The sequence below is a fragment of the Synchiropus splendidus genome, chromosome 1, assembly GCF_027744825.2.
Source record: "Synchiropus splendidus isolate RoL2022-P1 chromosome 1, RoL_Sspl_1.0, whole genome shotgun sequence".
Taxonomy (NCBI): Eukaryota; Metazoa; Chordata; class Actinopteri; order Syngnathiformes; family Callionymidae; genus Synchiropus; species Synchiropus splendidus.
Window position 1 is genome coordinate 19,136,595 of NC_071334.1, and position 25,051 is coordinate 19,161,645.

General features: G+C 42.5%; 3 protein-coding genes across 5 annotated transcripts in view; 2 read left to right on the forward strand and 1 right to left on the reverse strand.

The window, feature by feature from the left end:
- On the forward strand, positions 1-9,630 carry zyg11 (zyg-11 family member, cell cycle regulator). The gene is made up of 18 exons (XM_053865475.1): positions 1-386; positions 460-625; positions 1,232-1,443; positions 1,511-1,828; positions 1,933-2,046; positions 2,441-2,557; positions 2,645-2,785; positions 2,893-3,069; positions 3,552-3,616; positions 4,853-4,952; positions 5,021-5,071; positions 5,425-5,586; positions 5,672-5,719; positions 5,789-5,986; positions 6,066-6,118; positions 6,497-6,594; positions 8,135-8,333; positions 8,402-9,630. The coding sequence occupies exons 1-17, from the start codon at positions 363-365 to the stop codon at positions 8,323-8,325; spliced, it is 2,235 nt and encodes a 744-aa protein (XP_053721450.1). The 5' UTR covers positions 1-362; the 3' UTR covers positions 8,326-8,333; positions 8,402-9,630.
- echdc2 (enoyl CoA hydratase domain containing 2) lies at positions 5,799-20,496 on the reverse strand. Of its 3 annotated transcripts, XM_053865494.1 has the most exons (13): positions 14,294-14,581; positions 13,856-13,923; positions 13,709-13,796; positions 13,522-13,608; positions 13,325-13,417; positions 12,603-12,659; positions 12,456-12,518; positions 12,266-12,390; positions 11,557-11,607; positions 11,425-11,472; positions 8,114-10,832; positions 7,541-7,600; positions 5,799-7,122 (listed from the first exon to the last, which is right to left on the reverse strand). In XM_053865494.1, the coding sequence occupies exons 1-11, from the start codon at positions 14,514-14,516 to the stop codon at positions 10,755-10,757; spliced, it is 981 nt and encodes a 326-aa protein (XP_053721469.1). In that variant the 5' UTR covers positions 14,517-14,581; the 3' UTR covers positions 5,799-7,122; positions 7,541-7,600; positions 8,114-10,754. The 3 variants fall into 3 exon arrangements, with proteins under 3 accessions (XP_053721469.1, XP_053721479.1, XP_053721460.1); XM_053865504.1 differs by lacking the exon at positions 14,294-14,581 and adding an exon at positions 20,288-20,496 and having other exon boundaries at positions 12,456-12,659; XM_053865485.1 differs by having other exon boundaries at positions 12,456-12,659.
- Positions 20,012-25,051, forward strand: part of LOC128758973 (leucine-rich repeat-containing protein 52-like) — an 18,183-nt gene continuing 13,143 nt past the window's right edge. The window contains exon 1 of the mRNA XM_053865516.1: positions 20,012-21,200. Within this exon, the coding sequence (XP_053721491.1) occupies positions 20,552-21,200 (649 nt within the window). The 5' untranslated portion in view covers positions 20,012-20,551. The remainder of the gene's footprint in view (positions 21,201-25,051) is intronic.

Consider the following 25,051-nt stretch of genomic DNA (forward strand, 5'->3'; position numbering starts at 1 on the left):
TACTTCCGGTGATGTGACCTTTGTTTACTGCCTGTCTCGTCAGGTCCAAAATAGGCTGCAGCCTCCGGAATCCCAAAAAACTAAGCTGCATTTTAATCGCAAACCTACAGGCTATTTTTGTTTGCAGCGTTTGTTGCAAATATTCCCATGATGTCTCCCGGAGACAGCTGTCAACACTCGGGTTCCGAAGAGGATTTTCCACTAGAGAGGCGACAACAAGTGAGCTAGCTGAGCTCACTCGTCGCCGTCAAGGGGTTCAGGTGGAAACGGAGCACATTTACGTGGCGAAGAGCCTTTTTCTCTGGTAATTTAGACACCAGTCTGCATCGAATAAGCTACAGTGCAGTCATAACTTATAAAAAATGGCCTGCAGTTTCCTCACGACGGTGGGTTTCACTTTCTTTTAGAGCGTATTTGCGTCACTGCGTAGCTATGAACTGTTGCGATGTTTGTGTCCAGGATGATTCTTCTCCTGCGCCTCTCATAGACTTGTGCTTGACCTATGTCAGTCAACACCTGGAAAGTTTCTGTGTCAAGCGTCCTGATGGGTCTGCATGCTTAAGGGAGGAGGTTCTCTTCCCGCAGGAACTGGCTGACCAGCTGCTGGCCAAGATGGCTACGGAAGGTAAATACCCCAAAAGACCTTAGAGTCATATAGTCTCTATATACTGCAGGTCTCTTTGTCCAGAAAATATCAGTACAAATGCTCTGAATTTGCAACTGTGGTGTCACTTGGTTCTCTTGAATTGAATTGAGCTTGAATTGAATGGCCATATGCCATATGCGAGTATAAGTGGTACCGAACTCTCTTGTCTGGATGTCTATGTGAATGCACAGCGGGTTGACATCCAACTTTATGGCTGTGTGGTTATCATCTGAGGACCATTGCTGATACAAGTTTTGCCAAAGTCTTGTGACTGTGCAAAATCTTCCCATCTTTGCATTTTGAGCTTTCTTTGCATAGCTATTTTAAATATGTAGGCTGAAATGCATTTATTGGTGGGTGCAGTATATTTGCTCTTGCAGTAGAGACTTTTCAAAACAGGTAATCTGATTAAGCTGTTCCCTGAGTATTTTAGGAAACAGTCGAGTCAAACATAGCATTGCAGGGTAGGGTTGCGTTTCTGAATGTCATATTTAATATTGGGACATTTTGTTGAGCGGAAATAGTTCTATTTTGGTCAATTAGAATTTTTCTTCCATGTTCTGACATATGTCAATATCACTGCAGGTCTGTTGAATGACAGCAGCGTCGGTGTGTTTCGGAACTGTGAATACCTGCGGCTGAGACGAGCATGCATCCGTACGGCCCGCATTTCTGCAGAGGCTTTTCAGAAAGCCTTATGTTCTCATAGGTTGCTGGAACTGGATGCAGCCAGGGTCAACGCAGACCTCACTATTCCTGACATCCTTCAAGGATTGGCCACAAATAAATACTGTCAGGTAAGATGGGAAATGGCGCTTACTGTTGTGCTCTGAGTGCCTTTCATTTTGTTACTCTTGTTTGCAGGAATCCTTGCAGCGGCTTGTGTTGACTGGTCTCACAATGTCCTCACTTGAAGAACCGATCCGTCACAGCTTCAGCTCCTTGCAGGGTCTGCGCTCGCTCTCCCTGGCCAATGTTGACTTCTACGACTGTGGGCTGGTCGATTTGTGTTCACTCCCTCGGCTGGAGAGCCTCGATCTCTCCAACACCTCCGTCACAAACCTGAGTCCTCTGTTGGGCCTCAAGGAAAGGCTGCGCTCACTCACGTTACACCAGATGAAGAGACTGGAGATGAGCACTGCTCAGTTGTTGGCAGTCATTGGCCAGTTGAATGTTTTGCAGGTTTGTCTAAGACTTTTGGTATTTCAAAGGTAGACATTGTCTTTGCGGTGAATGTTTTTTTTTTGACAAGCTGTGTGTGTATGTGTGTGCATCTCTCTCTGTAGCATCTGGACATCAGCGATGATAAACAGTTCACATCGGATATTGCTCGTCAACTGCTTGGGCAGCCGGGAATTCTACCTGCTCTTGTCTCCCTGGATGTATCGGGAAGGAAACAGGTGTGTGTAAAATCTAAGATGAATATGACCCTCTACAACTTGGAATTTGGAAACCAAGATTCCATGAGTTGATATTTTTTATTTAATGTCTGCCAAAAAGTGCTCTTGCTCAAGCATAAGATTGAGGAGATATTGAGGCCTTCCTTCAGGCCACTGCAAGATACAGGCCTAGATCTTTGATATATATTGACATGTTCCACTACTAGTTGGGATCTTAAATGCAAACTTAAGTAGATCTGCCATACAATCTGCTCTAAGAAACCACACATTAGATTATAGTGAATGCCTGTGTTCACTCGCACTGAAGCCCTCCAATATGTATTTTTGTCACACAACCATTCGCCCATGTATCTCAGTTGTACTGTCAATACTAAAGTGCCCTCCTATGCTGCAGGTGACTGATGCTGCTGTCAAAGCCTTTGTGGAGGAAAGACCGGGGATGACATTTGTTGGACTTCTGGCAACAGATGCTGGATTCTCAGACTTCTTGTCAGGGGAAGGAAACCTGAAAGTAGGACGTTATTGCAGATATATGTATTTGGTAATGCGTACAAATCACTTCATTATACTGTATTTCAATGTCTTTTTCGTCCCCTAGGTAACAGGAGAAGCTAACGAAAAGCAGATTTGTGAGGCTCTACTGCGCTACAGTGAAAGAGAAGGTTTTGTGAGGGAAGCTCTGTTTCATCTCTTCAGCCTCACACATGTCATGGAGAAACCTCGACCTGATATTCTCAAGGTGACACATGCTGCTTTTTGTTGTTCTAAATTGCTTTGGTCTCACAGACATTCATTGAATGTGACATTCACATAATCAAGGGAAGTTGGTCATTTTCCTCTCTCTAGTTGGTAGTTTTAGCCATGAAGAACCATCCAGCCACTTTGAACGTCCAGCTGGCTGCCAGTGCTTGTGTGTTCAACCTGACCAAGCAGGACTTGGCTTTAATGATGCCAGTGAGACTGTTGAGCACCGTGACTCAGCTTCTTCTGGAGGCCATGAGAACGTTCCCCAACCATCAGCAGGTAGGCTCACATATCACATACAAACAGGAGGGGTGATTGTGGCTTGCAAACTTAACTAAACCCATTAACCATTTTAGTTGGTTCCTTCAGTGCAGAAGCAATGTAGGAACCAAAGGATTTGGGGGGGCCATTTTGTTCTAAGAACTGTCTAGTGCACATTTTCATGGACATTAGATTGAGGACAGAGGGCGCGTGGCATATGCAGCATTTCAGAATTGCAGAGACACACTCATACACAAACACACACACGTTTGTTTTGCCATTTTTTGTGAGGACCTCTCGTTGACATAATACTATCCCCAGCCTCACCTAACCATCCAGAACAAATGGCTAACCTTAACCAGGACTCTGACCCAAACTTAAACCCAATTATAATGAACTAATTTTACTGACGTTTAAACGCTTGAAACCTTGTGAGGACAGATCAAAAATGTCATCACAAGAAGGTGGGATTGTATTTAATTCGTTTTCTTCATCCTCAGCTCCAGAAGAATTGTTTATTGTCTCTGTGCAGTGATCGGATTTTACAGGGAATTCCTTTCAACAGGTGAGTGAGTGCATGTTGTAGTAAGTAGTGCTGGTACTTTAGCAGATTAATTCATTACACACAAAAGTAATTCATCCTAATAACACAGAAGGGATGGACTGTATCCCCATATTGCCCATCCTGGCAATAACAATAAAACTAACCCTATAAACATGCACATGTGTTTGACACACACACAGTCTCTCATGAAAGCCCAACCATTTTATGATAAAACTTATTTCTGGAGTTTGTCTCCATCATCATCATTTGTTTGTATGTATGTTTCACGTCTCTCGTAAAACCTTGTTGTGTTTGTAACCTGACTGAACTAAACCTGTTTTATTTTGAGCTGTCTGACTGCTGTCCCCAATGTCTCTTAACCGTTTACATTAACTATCACGCATCTGGACACATTTCCTGGACGCTATTGAAGAAATATCACAAGTAATGTGAATAAATTGTAATTTTGTCACATCATGTTATACGAACTGTCAGTCCTTTGTCTAGTGGTCATAAAATCGTTTTTTTATTGGCAATCTTGGATGACTTTGACTGAATCACAATTTGTTGATGGTTCCTAACTGATGCCGGGTTGTAGCATCAGCGCTGCCTGTGAGAGTTTGTCTGTGATCAGTGAACAGAGGATGACACCGCCAACATTGCTGCAGATGTCCGTCGAATATCCAGTGTCTGACAATTTTCACAGAGGCTCCAGATGGACCCTGCATCTGTCAGACAACCAACTTAGACATCCGCATCAGAAAACCAATTAAGACCATCTAACAAAACCAACACCAATCCAGAGACGCACAGATCTACTAATGTCACAGATCAATCATGTATAAGGTTTCTTTTTAAGGGCACATCTTTCAGTAGGCTTAGTCCAGGTGCATGATAATATACAATGTGATGTCATATCCAAATCGTCGATGGTGAAGGAGACTAAATGAGATTGAGCTGACAGATGGAAATTTAAGTTTTAAAGAGCTTCAGGATTGAAGCACAAAAAGAGAACTCACAGTTTTAACCAAGTAGGTGTCAGCTGAAACACCAATGTCAGACTGACAGATTCATCTTCTGACCATTCTGTGTCAAATATTACAATGCCATGAATTGGGAATTAGATCATCATTTATGAACATTTGAATTGTAATTATTAGTCCCCACTATGGAACCAATGAAGGACATCTAATCTAATCTAATCTTATTAGCATTCATGTCAAAATCAAAATGCTGAGATGTGCTCATTGTTGGAAGGTTTGAAGCTGCCAAACTTGTGATGCAATGGCTTTGCAACCATGAAGACCAAAACATGCAGAGGATGGCCGTGGCGATCATTTCCATACTGGCAGCTAAGGTGTGTATTTCAAACTATATCCACTGTTGATTTCATTCTGCTTAAACTCGGGGATCTCTTCTCGTCAGCTCTCTACGGAGCAAACAGCTCAGCTGGGAGCGGAGTTGTTCATAGTGAAGGTAAGAGTCCTGTTGTGATCCATTGTCATGTGTTCCAGTGAATGAAGATACTCATATCTCAGTTAGCTCAGTGCACTTGATGCCCATAGTGTTGTGGGGCTCTCTGAGTATAATATCTAACACGTATTGATCTCTGTTTTTCCATCAACTGAATTGTCCTCTGAAAGTGTCTTGAAAAATATCAGACATTTTGATGTTTTTCAGAGACATTTTTGAATGAGCCATATTCAATGATCATCTGTACCAAATTTGTATGACTACCTTAAAATCAATACAGCCATTTGGTGCCTGCATGTAATTCCACACACCGTTTTCAAAAAAATTTTCATTTTTTTCATTTTTCTTTTCCACAGCAACTGCTTCACATTGTGAGACAGAAGGCCACACAGGGTGTGGTGGACGCCACCCTAAAATTTACACTCAGCGCACTATGGAATCTCACGGACGAATCACCAACAACCTGCCGCCATTTTATTGAGAACCAGGGTTTAGATTTGTTCATTAAAGTCTTGGAGGTACGCTGTGTGAAAGCATCGATTTTCCAACACGTCTGCGATAATGACTCATTTTGTCTTCATTTTCATGCGTCCCTTACTGCAGTCCTTCCCCAATGAGTCCTCCATACAGCAGAAAGTTCTGGGTCTACTGGTGAGTCACAGCTGCTCAGGCAGCTGACAGAAAATAAGTAATGATTGGCCCTTCTTCCCCCTGATACAGAACAACATAGCGGAGGTGGGAGAACTGCATGGGGAGTTAATGGTTCAAAGCTTCCTGGACCACATCAGCAGTCTGCTGCACAGTCCAGAGGTGGAGGTCAGCTACTTTGCTGCTGGTATCCTCGCACACTTGACGTCACGAGGAGAGCAGGCCTGGACGCTGAGCGCTGACCTTCGCTCATCGCTGCTGGAACAACTGGTAGAAAGGATTCGGTGTCCGTCAGTGTGAATGATTGCACTTGACTAAACCTTCTGATTGTGTGTGTGTGTTATCACAGCATGATGTCATCATGAAGTGGCCTGCACCAGAGTTTGAAATGGTTGCCTACAGGTACTAGTTCTCAATTTGAGTTAAAGTTGTGTGAAGACAATAACAAAGCAATGTAATTCATCTAATTCAGGCTTGACATATGGCCATCATTGTGGCATTTGAAAGTCTGTTTATTCGCTGGTGAAATATAATCTTATAAGCAGTCTACACTTAGCTGTGTCTCTTTGAAATTGTATTTGTCACATGCCCAGTTCAAGGACCAAAGCTCAACTGTATAGTCAGACATAGTTTATTTCTATTGGGAAACGAAATAATAAATAAAAATCTACCCTGCTGTAACCCTTTTAACATCCCCCATGTAAAGTCTGGTGTCAGATATATTGTTTGAATCCGACAGTCTTGTGTTGTTGACGTCTTCATATTGTCTCTCATTTTTAGGTCTTTTAATCCCTTCTTCCCCTTGCTGGAATGTTTCCACACCCCTGGTGTCCAGCTGTGGGCGGCGTGGGCCATGCAGCATGTTTGCAGCAAGAATGGTGAGTGGAACATCTTTACATCACTCTGGTTATGACTCTTTGCTTCAAGTGCCTCACAGATTTCTGCCAGAGCTTATTACATTAACCCTGTGAGCATCATCATCCCAAAATTCTAATACCCAACATCAAAGGATATAAACAGGCAAAGCTGCAAAAATGGAGCCTGGTGTAGGTGCTAATTTACACCAGCAGGCGGCGGCTACATGTAACTTCAGTCTGAGCTTTGGAGTAAATATGAAATGAAAACTGCCCCTTTGTTGAGAAGACGTAGTAGGGGAGTAAGAGAGCAAGAGTTAGTTTGACTGACTCCCATTCTGTGATCGTAAATGGTGGAGGCTTGGGCACAGTTTGCAGGACAGTAGCGGAAATAGCGGCAGATGTGGTAGCAGCTACAGTAGAAAATACACTGCAAATAGCAGAGGAACCAGGAGTGGTGTTCACGCTCCTGCTGTAAACAACAATGATGGGGCCCAGTCATTGTCCTTGTTGCTTGAGAGATGAGGATGAAGATTCTCTTCTTCAGTGGATCTGCAAAATACAATGCAATTAACGATGGCCAGCGCCTGATGATGTCATAACATATGAATTAGATGAGTGAATTTACTCCCATGTCAAACTTTGGCATCATACTGCTGAGTTTTCTAATTCACAGATTGCCTTTATCTGTTACCGTTTTCTCACTTACAGCCTTGTTTTAAGATACTGATATTAAATTTGAATATTTCATTAGAAACTCACCAAAAGGGCTAACTTTCAATACTGTTTCTAAGTTATAGAAATGCTGCTTCTCTAGAGGAAATGAATCGACAGATGCGTGAATGACCTAGACTGGCCAGGCTTTTTGAGATTTGGAGAGCGGAATGAAATAAATACTCTTGAAACTGGCAGATGCATAAGAAAAGAATGGCATATTGCTCATTTAATTCATTCATCGTCTAACACTTACTCCATTATGGGGTTTGTGAATGGAGCCAATCCCAGCTATCTTGAGAGCAAAGTGGCACACCTTTAACACAGAGATTAATAGACATTAACAAGTCAAACAACACGCACTCTATCAACCTCAATGTTTTCAGACTGAGGTTGCTCCAAGCTGTAGGTGAACCTGCAATCTCCTTGCTGTGAGGCAGTACCGCTAAGCGCTACAGTGTTCCTAATATCGCTCAATATTTTTTAGAATCAAGAATGTGTGGCCATTGAATCAATGCTTTTCACATTGTGAGACATGGAGTAAAGAACATTCTGAAAACTCTGGTGTGGTGTGTAAAAGTCCCCCAGTTCATGTCATTGACTTAACCCAAATCTGCGACAAATGTTGCTCAGACTGCTGCTCTTCTCAATTTTGCGACAAAGGGTAAAGTGATTTGTCAACACTGTCAGCAAGTATCACTCAAAACCTGTAGCAAGCAAGCATGCATGTGAACATGTCTAAAATAATCCATGTCACACTGTTGCAACATATATGCAATATGGAATTAACTAATACTGCGCAAAGAAATAAAAGGATGAATTTATTTACCTGTGACGACTGTGTCTACAGCCTCCCGCTACTGCAGCATGTTGTTGGAGGAAGGTGGGCTGCAGCAGCTGGAGTGCGTCCACACAAACCCTCAAACCCACCGAGATGTCAAACTGTTGGCAGAGAGCATTCTGGACAGCCTACAGCGCCACAGAGTGCGCACCGGTCAGCCTGCACAAGCACCTGCGGTCCGTCGCCCACCGCCTCAGTGAACCCTCAGGTGAACAGCAGCCATTGTACTCGCACATACAAGCACTGTTCTCTTATTCTCTGAATGCTTTCTTTCAGAATAAGGCGCTGCCTCCACAAAAAGAGGGATATACAGCGTAACAGCAGAGGAGTTGTGCGAATGCATATCACAGGCACGGACACACTTTATCATAAAGCTAAGGACATTAAACAAAGAGAAGCCTTTGCACATACACCTATTTATATACTTTCTTGATTGCAAAACAAAGATGAATTCTGTGTACTAATCTTGTCAGAAGCTCAAAAGGTAGTAACCTTTGAATATAGAAGAGTTGAGTGTCAAGTGTTCTGACAATGCACCAATGCCAGCTACGTTCTAGAGTGATGCTTCTGGTTAATAGAAAGTGGCTGACCTTAGAGGTCAAACCTTGTTGGTTTCAGCTCATTCAATGAATGCATGATGATGAGGTGAGCTCAAGCATGCTGGTGTTAGTCCGAATGCCTGATTATCTGCCCAACTGTCCCCGTCCTGTTTTTTTTTTTTTTTTTTTTTGTTTTTAAAAGCACTTTCCTCCACATCTGGCTCTCGGCTTGATGAGTTTGTTCCGAGTTTCAAAGCAGCAATACCACTTGCACTATGAAATATTAAGATCCAGATGTAGGTGTCATCTTCTGTCTAGTGGAAATGGCACAGATGGTTTGTTTTGGTTTTTTTTTCCTTTTTTTTCACTGAGAAAAGAGTGTAAATATGTTAAAAATATGAGCTTTCCAGTACCTAACTTCACTATGAGAACGTGTGTATGTACCTCTGTACAACAGTTTGTCATTTGTACATAGTAATATGGTTTGTTATGGAGTAATGGTTTGTCTCGGGCCGTTTCAAACTGGTGGCATGGTTAATGTATTTTTACTGTGATGGTTCAAGGTTTCTGGCCAATAACTAAGTGTGGCGGTACGTCATGGGGTGTATAATTGATTTTTTTTAAAGCAACTTGCTAAATATCATGATTCAAATAACGGTTCCTGGTAAAATATCACTTTGGAAGTTAAAAAAGAAGATGCTCCTTGATCATGCATATGCAATGATGCCAGTTGATTTCATCATAATATTGTCTGACACATACTCAAGTTGATAAATTGTCACAGGTATTCCTGACACAGGAGTTTTTTTTATGGGAAGCGTCTGCTGTGTTCATCCAGATTGTTTACTTGAAACCGGCCAGTGTTTGACAATTTGAATGAGAAAACAAGAAATGTACTAGTGGTGCGTGTGTTATTTGGCTGCTGATGAATCCTGTTTTTATGGTTGGAAAAATAAAGAATGTATATTCCCATGAGCTGGATTATAAGACTTGCCTTTTTCTTGTGAACAACGTTTGTGAGCAGTTTAACCTCAAATGTTACTGACAGTTGGAGTAGACCTGTCAATTCAGTCATTCATCATCTTCGATGTCCAATTTTGGGTCACTGAGGAAGCGAGACAAGCCAGCATCTCCCCTTCCCTGACTCCTACAGCTCTCCAGGAGCAATATCAAGCTGGCAAAACAGTGACACAATTTTGCATTGTAGGTCTGACTGGGGTCATTCCAGGACTTACTTCTCTGAGGATTAATGGCCAAAAACAATTCTGTGAAACATTGATAAGTGATAAGACTAAAAATGCACTGAAGTCCATATTTTGCCTCATTTTTAAAATTGGGTGGACATCCACCAGCATCTAAAGTGAAGAGAACATTTGGTTATGTTGAATGCTGCGTGGGGTTTTTGTTCTTAAAGAGGTTGTGTAAACTCCAGTCATATCAGTAATAGAATTTGAACTCCAAAGACTGAAGAAAAAGAAGTGCCCAAGTGGCGCACAGCAGATCTGAACGGGATTGTGGTCTATTTGTGACTTGTCTTCCACGTATTTTATTTTGGAAAACTGAGACTTTTCTAGTCACTCATGCGCTTGTCTTGGGCACAGAGTGTTTCCATGCATCACTATGTTGACAAGCTAATTCTTGCTGAAATATCCCGCAAGAAAATGTCACTGGAGAGCTCATTTGAGAGGGGAGAACCAGTCAACAATGAGACACCAGACAGATCCAAGAGCCTGTATTGAAAAGAAATTTCCTGTTTGAACCACTGACTCATTGAAACGGATGATTCACACCTATACATAAGGGTCCATGGTGCCAAAAGGTTTGGGGGGCGTCTGCCATTTCATGAAGCATGAGGGTGTTACACCAATACAAAAAAACAAAATGTGTACACGTGTGAGACTCCCTTTAAAAACATATATTTGGCTGACCTGTCAGTGCAGCTATCACATAGGATCGGCTTTATCTGTGGACATCTAAATCTCTGCTCATCTCCGGATGTAAACAGTGCTAATTACAGAGTTTGTTTTTGCTCCAGAAGTTGACACATAATTACGATCACTGCATTTAAGCAGCTGCCCCATAGATGGAGATTACTGCCCTGTGTACCGGGGGGGTCTCTTCTCTATGAAGGCAGCCATGCCCTCCTGTCTGTCCTTGGTTGGAATGACCTGGAATAATGAGACACCACTTAGCCATGATGAATGACATTCACACACATGTTTAAACCACACTCTGTATCATTGAAACATCATCTGTGTAACACATTTGTGCATTCTCTGTCAGATCATTGTTAGCACCCACCACTGTGACGATTTTGTTCTGTTGCTACGGTTGTCTTTTATGTGAAATTTCATCGGCAGTGAGGGCATGAACGTGAGAGATCATACAATCACTGGGTTTGTTTGGCTCATTGCGGTGCTCTGCCTTATTTCTGTTCCATTACACCATTGTCACGTTTCAGGACTATTCACTCACTGTTTTACAAATTATAGTTTTCTTACATTTGCTTTCTCATTTACTCACTAATCTTAAATCTTTTAATTCATTTGTTTTGGTTTCAAACTGAAGGATACATAAAATTTTCAACACTGCAAGAAACTATCAAAGATACTGCGGATGCCAAGTGAAATCTGTGTTACCTCAGCTTATACTTTCTGTTCTGAGGGTTGAATTGAAAAGCTGTTATGATGCACTGTATCTCAGGCTAAAATGTGGATTTGCATCAACTACATGTGATTGAGCATGACTCATTACTCCTACCAGAGCATAACACATCCTCTCTATCGCCATCGCTGAGGTGATGTCAACCTGAAAGAGACAAACATGACTCACTGTGTGAATGTTTGGGTGATAATTTCCAGTGAAAAGCAGTATCTATAAATCACTGTCTACCTCCATGCCTCGGTTCATTGCCTCTTTCGCCATCCGCACGGCAATTGGCGCCTGGTAAAAGGGGAGGAAAGATGGATGATAAGTAGTTTAATGTTCTGAAAAATACTTCACGTCTCAGAGAAAGACAGGCCAGTCAAAACACTGATCAGTGTCTGCGTTAAAATGACCTCGGCCCAACATTCAGCGTAAGCGCATTAGAACATGGATAGCAGTTGAGAGGTGCCCAGTGTAATGAATCACAACTTGTCATGTCCTTTGCTGGTGCCATGACTCCTCTGGTATTCAGCTTCTTCCTCCTTGAGCCACCCTTACACGGTACTGACCAATGCAGACCAGTGGCACCCAGGAGACGATGCTCTCTCGAAGACAAAGTTACAAGGTTGGCCATAATGTTATGGCTTACAGGAAATGTAATATCTACTCAATCCTATTTCAGTACAAACAAGTGCCTAGTGTGCCTCGTCATGTGTGCGTACGGGTTCATTCCTCCACTTGACTGCCACTGTGACCCTGCCAACTGCAGGCAGCTGAACTCTAGTGAAAGAAACAAGGAGTGACAAAGGCCTGGGGTGAAGATGCGGCAGAGTGGATGCAACAGAAAGACAGACAGGATGAAAACAAGAAGAGTAGACGGCTTGTTGATCTGGGTGCAGAGGTGAGAGATGGGACTCTGCTTGCTGCAGGCTGACAGATAGCTGTGTGTCCTGACCTGCGGCAGAATCTCTCTGGCCAGACAGATTGCTTCTCTGTAGGCAGCGTCTTGGGTCTGGTTCTGCTTAACAGCACTGTTTACCAGCCCCATCTCCAGAGCGACCTGCCCTCCAAAGCGTCGACCTGAAATCCCTCAATGTAATGAACTGTGGCTTTCTGTGTCAGATGTTCATGTGTTTATGACGCACCAGTGAAGATGAGTTCCTTCGCCTTGGTCAGGCCCACCATACGTGGCAGCCGCTGACTGCCCCCTGCAGGACAAAGCACCACAAGGTCAAATTTTCCAGATGCTTCATCGCTTATTTCCACAGGAGTATGACTGCCACTCATCTGACCGGCCCCTGGGAGAAGCCCTCGTGTCGTCTCAATCAGCCCCATCTGTGCCGAGTCCGCTGAAACAGACAAAGACGTTTGAAGGTCTGCACTGCTGTGCGAGCTGCAGAAGGCAATAAATCTAACAGGTGTGAATACACAGACCACATCACTCCAGGGGCCTGACAGCAGAACATAACATAGAGGTCAAGCAAATAGTGCTCATATCAGTATCAGCAGTTGATTTCCTATGTAATATTAGTTAAAAATGAAAGGCCAACACTCTAAATGAGTAGAAAAGAAATGGAAGCTGTTTCTCTACTTGTATTATGGCTTCAACATTTTAAACTTCATTGAATTGACTACATAATTTCTATCCACTCAAAAACTAATATAATCATGTGCTATTTTTATGTGTGTCTATTTTTATTTAAGAAAGTAACTGTACTTGAAAACTATCTAGCACGCTTTCTGACCTCTAACAGCTAATTCAGTTTCTGATGTTGCATGTGGCTGTTTTACCGCCAGCAAATGCCCCAATTGCTCAATATATTCCCTGGATGACACAACATGTTCAAAATGTTTGTTTAAAAGAAGAACTACATCAAATGAGAGGCACCATAGTGGTTCTAGTTCCCCTTTCCCATCTAAGTGGATGTGAATCTTCAGAATCTGAGTAAACGGACAACAATATAATGAGAAACACGCAAAGAACTGGCAGTTTGTAACCAAGACATAAAGATACCGGCAACGCGAAGATCACAGGCTAATGCTAACTCCAGTCCTCCTCCAAGAGCCACGCCGTCCATTGCTGCGAGTGTGGGCATTGGCAACACAGCTATAAACATAAACCACATTAGAAATGATTGAATTTATCCATCCAAATGTTTCTCAAGAATCTGTGCTTAACATAAATCATAACAGGATTATGTATCTTCTCACCGATCTGAGTCATGAGGGACCTCAAGCCATGGACAAACAGATCAGACTCAGAGTTGTCCATCAACGCTCTCTCTTTCAGGTCAGCACCTGCGTGAGAAGTAAATGTACTCAACATTTTGAAACGTAGGCACATTCAATGAAAAGATCCATGATGATCGGTGTACGTGTTTCTTTTAGCAAGACTCACCTGCACAGAAGACCCCCGGCACTAAACTCCTGAACACAACAGCACGCACGGCTGAGTCATGGGACATGCAGGACACCACCTCCCTCATCTGTTCACATGGACATTCAATATGTGTGCATGTGTGTTTGTGACCGTAAGCCTGCTCACCTGTGACACAAACACATGACCCAAGGCGTTTCTTGCCTTGTGGCGACACATCACGACCTCCACAATACCTGAGGGGAGAAAAAAAAAACATGACATTGGTGGTCTTTCTGAAGATGAATTTAAAAGCATAAAAGCAAATGCAAATGTTTTTAAAACTGGACTGCATATGTTTAACAGTGCATCTCTTGATGTTGTGTGAACCATCAACCATTAAGATCCCCTTTTTTCTCCGCAGATGAATGAACACTTCTATCATTATTATTTATTTTATGATGTACTTAAGCACTTTCCGAGTTGGAGGGACCCTCACTGACATTGGCAATAAAGCTGACTCTGAAATAACATCCCGTAACATAATACAGTAATCGAATAACTTGAAATGAGACCTCATATGATTTGTTCAAGAAGAAGAGGACACAAGTAAATAAAAAAAAACACCTTCGTCTTCGCCCTCCAAGCGTTTGGAGTAGACCTCAACATCATCATTGGGCTCCGAGTGCTGCCCCCGGCGCTGCTGCTGCCTGAAGCCCGTCAGCGGTTGACCTGCGGCGGCCAGCACTCCTGCAGGATGCCGGTAATGATTTCCCACCAGCGTGATCACCAGTCTCCTACAGGACAACAGGTGTCCCGAGCTCGAAAATGTACGACTCAAAGCAGTCATTGATGCTAATGCATAAGTGTTGTTATCCAGTGGCAGGAAAGAAAAGCCTGTCCAAGTTTCTTGCCGTCTCACTTCCTGCTTAATGGGCGGGGCCTGATAGGCGTCAGTGCGAACTTCACAGCAACTTCATACCGTCGCGGCGATGCTGAGAGCGACATTAAAAAAAGGCTCATCCATAACGATCGGAAGTATTTTGTTATATATATATATATATATATATATATATATATATATATATATATATATATATATATATATATATATATATATATATATATATATATATATATATATATATATATATATATATATATATTGCTTTGTTTGTTTTGTCGGTCAATGGAAAAAAAATAATCGAATTAATCAATTTATGACATATCCGGTCTCCTGATAAAGAATTTGGGTTCTAGGATATTAAAAGATTGTAGTGCCTGACTAATCAATTCAATACAGTAAGAAGAGAGTAAGAATCAAATTTTTTATAGGTGAACTATGCTTCATAAATGAAATCCAAAAGTAAAGGTCAAGCACAACCAGTTAGGCCAGGTGCATTATTCAAAAATGTAAAACAAATACAGCAATACAGTTAAATAAATAAAACAAAGCTGTCTTCAAAAATGTAAAACAAGCAGCAGTACAGTTAAATAAATACAATAAGTCTGTTTTCAATACAAATAATACTAATACAGCGATTCAGTTAAATAAATAAAATTCAGAAATAAAATAAGGCTGTCTCAAATAGGCACTTAAGCTCAATATAGCAATCCAAAAATGAATAATAGAAGTATAACACGCCTCTACGGGTCCTTCAATGGGCCACTGTTGATTCTCATAATTAATTGTGTTAAATAAAAAAAAAATGACAGCACTAATATATATATATATGTATATATATATATATATATATATATATATATATATATATATATATATATATATATATATATATATATATATATATATATATATATATATATATATATATATATATATGTGTGTATATATATATATATATATGTATACATATATATATATATATATATATATATATATAGAGAGAGAGAGAGAGAGAGAGAGAGAGAGTCATTTTGTCTTAAGAAAAGAGGCACAAAATGGGATTTTGTGCAATCTTGTTGTATAATGATGAAAAAGATAGAGAATCTTCTAGGATATAAATAACTCCCAAAAGCAGCAGAGTCATGCTGCATAAGTATCAGCAAAAAATCAGCAATTTGGTTCTCATCTTGACAACACCTCTGCCTTGCTCAAGGGCAGCCCTTGGAAACCCATGCTCAACCAGACAAAGAGGGGTGTGGAGATTAAGTTTTCCATCTAGTCTGACCATGCATTATTGAGCATGTCTTTACAGGTTATGCAATTACACGGCGAGACTCTCTCATGACAAAACAGTCAAGGACTCTGTCGAGTGCATTTTGACCACCTCACCAGTGGATGTTTCACAACGCGTCATCCCCTGGCCTCCATTGATGTCTATCGACTCGTCCTTTAGTGCTGCTGTCTGGCTCTGTTTACACCTCCTAATGACCACGACTGTGGGCAGTGAATCATTGATAATTGAGATCTGATAGTTTCATAATTGTGGGGTGAAGGTGGATGATTCAGGCTTTGATATTTTGGGAGATTGCGGGGTGAAATATAATGGGTAACAGCGCCTGATTCCAGTTCCAGACACACACATTAGAGGCCAGTCTGGATGACGGTTTAATGATTCGTTAATAAGTAAAAGAGATTGCCGAAACGCACATTTCTGTTCAGGTTCTGTTTCAGTGAAACGCTAGCTGGAGGGTTATTCCAAGGATCTGGGGGATGGCTTAAGTTTTCAGCCGACCTGGTGTGCCATGGCCTTCTCACATGCCCCACGATGGAAAACTGATGGTAGATGACACTCTCCTTAAGATAGCAAGGATGTATGACACAACCTGAGTCTGACTGACAGTGAGTGACAGCGCCCGTTCGCATCGACCAGCTGGACACACACCCCATGGCTGACACACGCACACACACACACACACACACACACACACACACGCACACACACACACACACACACACACACACACACACACACACGCACACACACACACACACACACAGTCATGATTTTATGTTGGTGGGGACGTTTGATTGACTTTGATGCTTTCACCAGCCTCTCATCCTAAAGCTAACCATTCAAAACAAACCAGGACCTCAATCATAATGACCCAGGTATTTTGAAGGGGTAACCCTCAAATTAAATCTTCACCTTGTGGGGACCAGTAAAAGGTCCGGCCAAATGCATACAGGCCCCACAAGTAGATATTTTTCCCGGAACTTGTACCCACAAGTATAGCTGCACAAGAGCCACACGCGCGCACGTTTGTTTTGCTATTTTTGTCAGAAAATCCGATCATATATAAAAGATATGATGCTTTACCCAGTCTCTCACCTTTAACTTTACCATCCAAAACAATGGCTAAAGTTAACCAGGATTCTGAACTAAACTTGCGCCCAATTATAATAAACTACTTTCACTGATGTTTTAACCCTCTGAACCTTGTGAGGACAGATGGAAGATGTCCTCACAAAGCAAAATCTCACAAGAAGGAGAGTTGTCAAAACGTGGTACTCTTATTTTTTGCCTCACCAAGAGCATCTCTCTAGTCAATCTGTCAAGCATCACCACCGTTGCACCAGTCGCACACATTTAGCCCTGACACAGTCTCCAGGCCACTATCAGAGCATTTCTTTTCCAAACCTGCAGATGTCACTCTTGTACTTACTGGTCAGTTATAAGCGTTATCATTAATTTCAGAAAAGTAATCAGGCTGCTGCCCTTGGGCTCTTCGCAACAAACCTGTATCCAGAAAACATTACTCTTCCCCCTCCTTCCTGCAGTACAGAGGTGGAACAGAAGAATGACGACACCAGGTGGTGAGGCAACATCTTCACATTGATCTAATGCCAGAAAGGTATATACTGGGGTGATGGGGGGCCTGGCCTGAGTGAAGACACCATCCTGGAACTTCATACAGTATGTTGGGTTTCATCATCTAAATAGAAAACATGTATGTAAGTATTTTATCTGCTTAAGCTGTTCCAATTTTTAGTCCTCTTTACATTTTGTTTTGAATTCTACATGGTAACTGAACTCTTCCCTATTGATTGTCTGAGAAGTTCAGCAAGAGAGTCAGTGTAAAATCTGCGCTCTCCTGGAGAAGCCTGTTCATACAGGTGGCCTATGTCATTGCATGTCCACCTGCCAGGTAGCCATAAATACACTCCAGTGCATACTGTAGAGATTATTAGATTTGATTAGATTTATTTCTCAAGATTCGACCCAACTTTGGCTAAGAAGATGGGCTGAACATAGCAGTAAATAGACTAGTTCAACAGTACATAGATGAAAATTGAACTGTGAACCTTCGCTCCCTGCCGCATCACTCCTCAGTGTGCAACAAGGAACTGATATATATTTCAATGATGGATGTTTTGACCTGACACTTGAGAAGGTGGAGGACAGGAGTAACGCCACAGTGCTATGAAGACAGGAGTGACACAGGGAAGATAAGCAGAGGGCAACCATACAAAGGGGTTTGTAGGGAGGAATGTTTTTGAAGCAGTAGCTACAAGGTGGCGCCTCAAGTGGCAGCGACACTTCAGCCCAACAGAGCAGATGTCTGCTGACAGGCGACACCTGCCTTATTAAAAAATGATCAATCCTTCACTACCAGGACGGACTGACACGTCTGGTCACACAGCTTGAATGTCGACATTTCGGACACTTTTGCTCCATCAAATTTCTGGTTCGGCATTAACCAACCTGAAATTCAGAATTCAGTTTCACCTTCAGCAGTGAGGGATGGATGTCACCCAAGACCACAGGTCAAAAGACACTGGCAGAGGAACCACCGACAGGCTCATGAGTCATCTTAACTCCCGACCCCTTTCTCAACGTTTCAAGCTAGCAATTTTTTCATCAAGAAAAAGAACAGAGATAAAAGTCCCAAAACTTCACAGCCCTTAAATGAACAGGACGATAAGGTGGATTTTATCTGTTAGTCCCTGCAGACTTGTTATCTGTGTTCGCCATCCATGCTGTGGGGGCACTGAATTTTCAATGCTAATCTGCAAGCATGGAAGTGAGTCTGCTGTTTTCTCCATTTAACTAGATAAGTAGATATTGTATTGACTTCCTCAGTATCCGTGCACGGCGTGTTGCAAAGAAATAAAGAAAACAAAATGTCTACCAAACAAAACCACACGTAATTAGAACTCCACATTCTACTTACTAAAATTCAACTGAACAAACCTTTCTAAATTAGGCTTTTTGTTGGTCATAGTAATGCGAACTTTTATAGATATAGATAGATATTTCTTTATTGATGAGGCAGTCCTTGTATAAGCATCAAGGATTCCTGGCTCTGTCCCAGGTCCTCTTCCCAAATGGACACGCTTGGAACACGCAACGGTCTTCTCTCGATGTAGAGGTGAAGCTGCTCTACCGCGAGCCTCTGCCAGATGATCAAGCACCGAGATTCATTTCTGAGGTTTTTCAACTGTAATTACAATACAATATACATGTTAAGTAGTTGCTTTGAGTCCAGCTATTTCCTCTCGGTGTTACATTTACTTTGAAAATGGGCATCTGAGACAGTTATTAAAGCTGACCTCTGAGTGAAGATGATATGCAGTCAGTGCTCTGGATGATGAGCGGGGTTCACAAAACCTGCAATGTAGTTGATCATTTGTGATGTGTTTTTCTTACTCCTGTCGTTATTTTTAACGCCTGCTGCCTCAAGCTCGTCTCGAATGTAAAATAATATCATTATCTTCACCCTCGACTTGAACTCAGAAGTCAACAGCTTCGCTCCTCTAATGGCAGTAATAAGACGCAGGCGGCAGCTGCAGTATCACCACCTTATCAGCCTCCTCTTAAGTCAGCAGAGGAAAGTGACTCACAGACGTCGAGAGCTGAATGTGTGACTCTCATGGCCTCACGAATCTCAAAGTAAGCGGGTCTACGCACTGAGACAAGAGAGTGTAGTCACTCCACACGAACAAGCAGCCCCATCTAAACCTATTGTTTTGTTCACAAGCCTTAAGGGGAGAAATTCAAACTCAGTTTCAGATGATGAGGAGATGCTCTTCAACACATTTCTGTGTCACTGGCATTTGAGTTACAATCGAAAGGAAAATGACAAGTGAGATCCAGGTCTTCTTACATTTATTCAACAATGCCAACTAACTAACTAGCAATTAACCAATCATTTATTTAAAGTGCATGGAATTCCATTTCAATACGGATGTTAGAGTAAAAAACAACTTACATTTCCTTTAAGTTGGTGTTTTTGTCATTGAAACACGGAGGTGGTAAAAAAAAAAAAACACATGCAATATTTACGCTACATATTCAGCGCAGTCTTTGTATTTTTTTTTTTTTTTAAGGCGAATGACCCGGGTGACGTCACTGTTGAAAACCGTTCCGTTATCGGGGCGCGCGCTCAAACGCAGACACACTCTCAGACTCGGTCAGTCCGGCAGAGCGCAGCAGGAGGACGCGCATCTCTGCTCCCGCGCCTCACATGAGCGCCCGTCTCCGGAGGTGGCCAGCTGGGTCACAGCAACCCTCCAGACAGCAAGGACAGGAGTGACCGAGACCTCTGCAGGAGAACAGATCCTGAGAAGTGGCGGCTTTTTTTATGTCTGTCATGACATTTGCTGGGGAATTGGCAGCACGACGCACACCGCTGGTGACAACTGAGATGACTCACCGATCGGGTGACCGTCAACTCTCCGAGGGCCCTGACTGTTGTCTGATGTCCGGTGACCTGCGCCGTTTCACCCCGCGGAGAGACGCGGGTCTGGCAGTGACCTTCTGGAGAGGATGAGCGCTCGCTGAGACTCGGAAAGACTTGTGCAAAGTGTTTGGAACAAGCTCACATCATCCCCATCAGACCCATGCAGGATGCCCGGGGAGCGCCGGCGAGTCCTGCTCCAACTCAGCCGGAGTTCATGACGCTCTGGGCGGCATCGTCATGCGTCTCCTGCCCGAGCCCAGCGCGCAATCCCTCCGGCTCCTCTTCCTCTTCCTCTTCGTGATGGGGGTCGCTCCTTCGCCGGCTCTGACCGCCGGCTGCCCGGACAGATGTGTGTGTGACGATCAGCTGGTGGTCCAGTGCGCCGGACAGGAGCTCACCCGCTTCCCCTACGACCTTCCGCTGGCCACCCGCCAGCTCATCATCTCCAACAACCGCATCGGCGATCTGCCCGCGCTGCAGCTCAACTACTTGTCTGACCTGGTGTACCTGGACTGCAGCAACAACTCCCTGACGGAGGTCTCCGAGTCAACGTTCGGGAACTTGCGGAAACTGGCGTATCTGGACTTGTCCTTCAACACGCTGCTGCAGATCGAGGACCGGACTTTCGGACCGCTGGCGTCGCTGGTCATGCTCCGGCTGACGGACAACCCGAGTTTAAGTGAGATCCACCCGGATGCCTTCTCGGAGAACCTGGCTTTGCAGGTGCTGGACGTGAGCAGGAACAACCTGACGGTTCTGAACATCAGCACCCTGATCGCCCTGCCCGCCCTCCGCTCTCTGGGTCTCAGCGGGAATCCCTGGAAGTGCGACTGTGACACCGAGGACCTCTGCCTCTGGCTTCAGATAGAGGGCTTCAAGTTCCAAGGTAAGGTCGGACACACTCCACCCGCTGATGGCGAGACTCAAGGACCTTCCAAGGTTCCACCATTAATCCTCTTAGCTCAATTAGAAAGTGCCATAATGGGGGCTCAATCAATCCAGGCAGGATATTCATCGGAGTCCATGCCACCCAGCGATGGACTTGTTGGGTGACATGCTGCCGCATACATTACTGGTACAGGTGTCTTTAGTTCTAGCAGATGGAGTTTAAAGTCTCTCGCCACCACTACCCTTTCTTTAAGTACTCGGGTCAGTTGCTTTCAAATTATAGTAAATAGTAGTATATATTTTATTATTTTGAGCTTCACTGAAATTAGATTCTGCACTATTTTTTGTGTGTAACTTATATTTTAGTCACTGACCCCCATTTTCATCACCGACTTAATGATAAAAATCGGTGTCAAGTAGTTACTGTGCAGTAGATTATTATTATTATTATTATTATTATTATTATTATTATTATTATGTGTGACTTTTATTTATTTATTTTTTTTTAGTTTTTAAAATTAAAGACAAAACATTGCTATTCACAAACAACCTTAGACAAATTGGAAAAGTAAACAGGACTTCTATGAAAACCTCTCGCTACTGTGCACTAACTGTCAGGTCACCACTCCTCATTTACATTCCGATTCTCAATTTCACTTGCTGAGTTGATGGGGAAAAACAACCTGTGGCTTTGGTTGTGTCAAGTTGTGGTTGAGGTGAAGACTGTTGCAGTACACATTGCAGCGAAGATGAGACAAGCTTCTCTTATTGTATGTTTAGAGGGCGGCCACTGTGTGTATAGCTGTGCAACATGAATATGAGCAGGCTAATTCCTGTGTACACATGCAGAGTCACGCATCAGTGAAGCATGAGTGGCAGAAAAAAATGGAGATAAGATAAGATGAGATAGACTTTATTGAGCTCACAAAGGAGATATTCACCGTTACAGGAGCTCTTGGGTTGTTAGTGCAAAGACAGAAATAAGTAAAATCAAACCTTCCCTTTACTTCAAGGTGTCATGGAGGTTTGATGTCTTTTTCAGAGTTTCTTTCTCGCACAAACGTGCATCATAGCAACAGCAATTCGCAGTGTTGGTGACGGCGAAATGGCGTTTCTGTCGGGAGCCCCTGCGACTCAATCTCTCCTTTAGCTCACTGTCTTCTCCCACAGGGGCTAACCTGGTGTTTCAGCTAATCTCCAGATCAAACATTAACTCACACAGACAGTTACTCAGTGAAACACTCGCTGTCCTTGCGAGAAGACCTGTTTCAACATCTCGGCTACTGAAACAACAAAAGCAAATCTGTCTATTCAACTTCCACAACACGGTGCTTTAACAACAAGAATTATTCAAGACTAATATGTAAACAACTGAATTAGCATAATGTAATATTATATTCCGTTGCATTCTTAGGATGATTTGTTTCTCTGCTGAAATTCCAAATGAGAGACAATCTCAAGGCAACAGTAGGAACAGTAGTTTCACTCTGGAGACTAATGACCCGAAGGAACTGTTCCTAAAGCAAATACAAGACTCACAGTAAAGAAAGTGTTGATGGATGTGTTATACTATACACACAGACACTTACACGCATGTTCATGTTGTTTTCAATAGATTGTTTTGTCAGCATTTCTTTGGTGTACTACTGTTTTCGTCCTCTATGTTTCTGTGTGTTCGGACAGTTGGTCTTTAAAGTCAGATGCTTTTCAGAACAGAAAATCAGTTTCATTTTTCATTCTGTTTTGTTGGAGCCAATTATGCTGCAATTGTTTACTAAAATCGCTCGCAAACCATTCAACATGCAATAACTTTACTGCAATATTTTTCCAGACACGTGTTTCCTGCTCTACACTGCAAACAATCCCTGTAACATGACCTTGACCACCCATCTTGGTGTCTGGGATTGTGTCATCTAACCTTGTCTCCCAGTCTTTTTGTGGTCAGAGGACTAAGTAGAAGAGCGCTCCGCTCAGACCTCTGCCACATTTTCACCCATTACTTATGTCGTACTCTGATTCTATCTATATAGTTAGACACCATTTTGATGGAACAATCAAGAAGCAGGGTTTCAGCTCCATGTAAACAAGCGTGGCACGTGACCACGGCTTCCATTCAGAAAAATGGCCTCTTTTTAAAGATGAAATCTCACAGAATCAAACATATTTAAACAAAGTGGAAACAACGAAACAAAGGGATAAGACATAAGACATCATGGAGGTGGACATGACCCTTGGTTTTTGGTGCGTTTCCATGGAAAAATCCCAAAAGAAACCTCATAATGATCGTAGTCTGTTGCTGGCAGAACTCAAGTTGAACGTTCCGGCCAGATATATGACAAGACAGAGCACTGCTGATTGGCGATTGAGATTTACTTCTCATGATTAAAAACAGCTGTTTTTATTGTTACCAATTCAGTAAATGTCAAAACCTTCCCCCTCTGATTCATCATTCCTCAATCACTTCTTTATTGGCTGCGTTCCATTCTGTTTTTGGGGCTGGAGGGTATGGGATGGAGAGGGGACTGCACCGCCACAGTTTCAAAAAATCCTGGCAGAATCCCTGAGACAAGTTATTCTGCCAAAAAATAAATGCCATAACAACATCCTTGGAGTTACAGTAGAGTTAGAAAAGCAGCAAAACAATGCTGGAGTCATGGACCTTAAATGGGAAGCCAGGATTTGGAGCATTGTCCAGTTCAAAAGTTAACCAGCATCCAACGTTACACACATTTGAATTGTAGGTGTCAATGATGTGTAATTACACACTCATGTAATGCTGAGAAGGAGACATTTCGTCACTGAAATAACATGCCACATTTCTCATCCTGTGAAGATTTTTGTCTCGAATGAGTGAAGTTAAAGCACATTGAAGGTTAGGGTCATGTAGTGCCCCTTTGGAGCTGCTGGACAAACTGTCAGTTGATGTGGAGCCATTCAATGCCTTGAATTACAAAGAGGTTTGGGGAGATTTTGTAACAAATACTATGGCTTCAGAAGAAGGTTCTACATGCTATATTTTGCCACTTGTGGAGGTTTATTAGGTTCATGTGCTTGGATCTTTCGAAACTTGCAATGTTGCAAACCATGGAAACCATGATCTCTGATTTAAATATGTGTGCCTCAGAAGTAAATCCAACCTTGAGTTATAATTGAAAGATGCCAATGACTGAATGTGTTTTATTTATTTATTTATTTTGCTTGGTCTGCTGCTACCATGATTCACCTTCAGGTTAGGAGAAGAAAGCAGATTGATTTGTAATATTTAATGGACTTATCAGTCACGTTCCACAACTGATGATCAACATGCCGACTTTGGACAATGAGAGCTTCGTCCATACAGAAAGAGCCATTTTATAATTTGATTATTTTCCATGCTGGTTTCTAAAAAGTCTATAAAAGCAGCCGTTTCTGCCGTCCACAGAGTCCACTGAAAGTGGTCGAAAACAACTTTGCATTTGCATGAAGAAGGCACAGGTGCCTAACAAATCGATGCCTGACTATTGTGATGATATGGTTGACCTTCGTGCTCAATCGACACCACAGGGAGTAATCTGAATGAATTTCAATTCCATAAATTTGATTATGGTTTGAGAAAAGAAATGTTGACTCGAAATTTGAGTGTGTGCTTATCTGCAGCACGTGTTTCACGACGATCGTTTTCTGCTCATTTTACAGCAGGAGAAGACTTGGTTTTAATATCGATAGTGTGCCAGTACTGCAATGAAGTGGTGACTTTCAGGGAGCGAGCCGTACACATGGATCCGGGGTTTTCAAATGTATTCGCTTGGGAAGATTCAGATTCGGTGGCTGAAAACGGCAGATCCATGTGGACGAAAGGCCCATCTGTTT

What these genes read in the sequence shown, in the direction of transcription:
- zyg11 (XM_053865475.1), top strand. Translation starts at nt 363, where the DNA reads ATGGCCTGCAGTTTCCTCACGACG. An exon ending in ATGTATCGGGAAGGAAACAG is followed by an intron (nt 2,047 to 2,440) that starts GTGTGTGTAAAA and finishes CCTATGCTGCAG; the next exon opens with GTGACTGATGCTGCTGTCAA. An exon ending in CGGAGTTGTTCATAGTGAAG is followed by an intron (nt 5,072 to 5,424) that starts GTAAGAGTCCTG and finishes TCTTTTCCACAG; the next exon opens with CAACTGCTTCACATTGTGAG.
- echdc2 (XM_053865485.1), bottom strand. Translation starts at nt 14,516, where the DNA reads ATGACTGCTTTGAGTCGTACATTTTCGAGCTCGGGACACCTGTTGTCC. An exon ending in GCCGGGGGTCTTCTGTGCAG is followed by an intron (nt 13,609 to 13,708) that starts GTGAGTCTTGCT and finishes CTTCTCACGCAG; the next exon opens with GTGCTGACCTGAAAGAGAGA. An exon ending in CAATGAACCGAGGCATGGAG is followed by an intron (nt 11,473 to 11,556) that starts GTAGACAGTGAT and finishes TGTCTCTTTCAG; the next exon opens with GTTGACATCACCTCAGCGAT.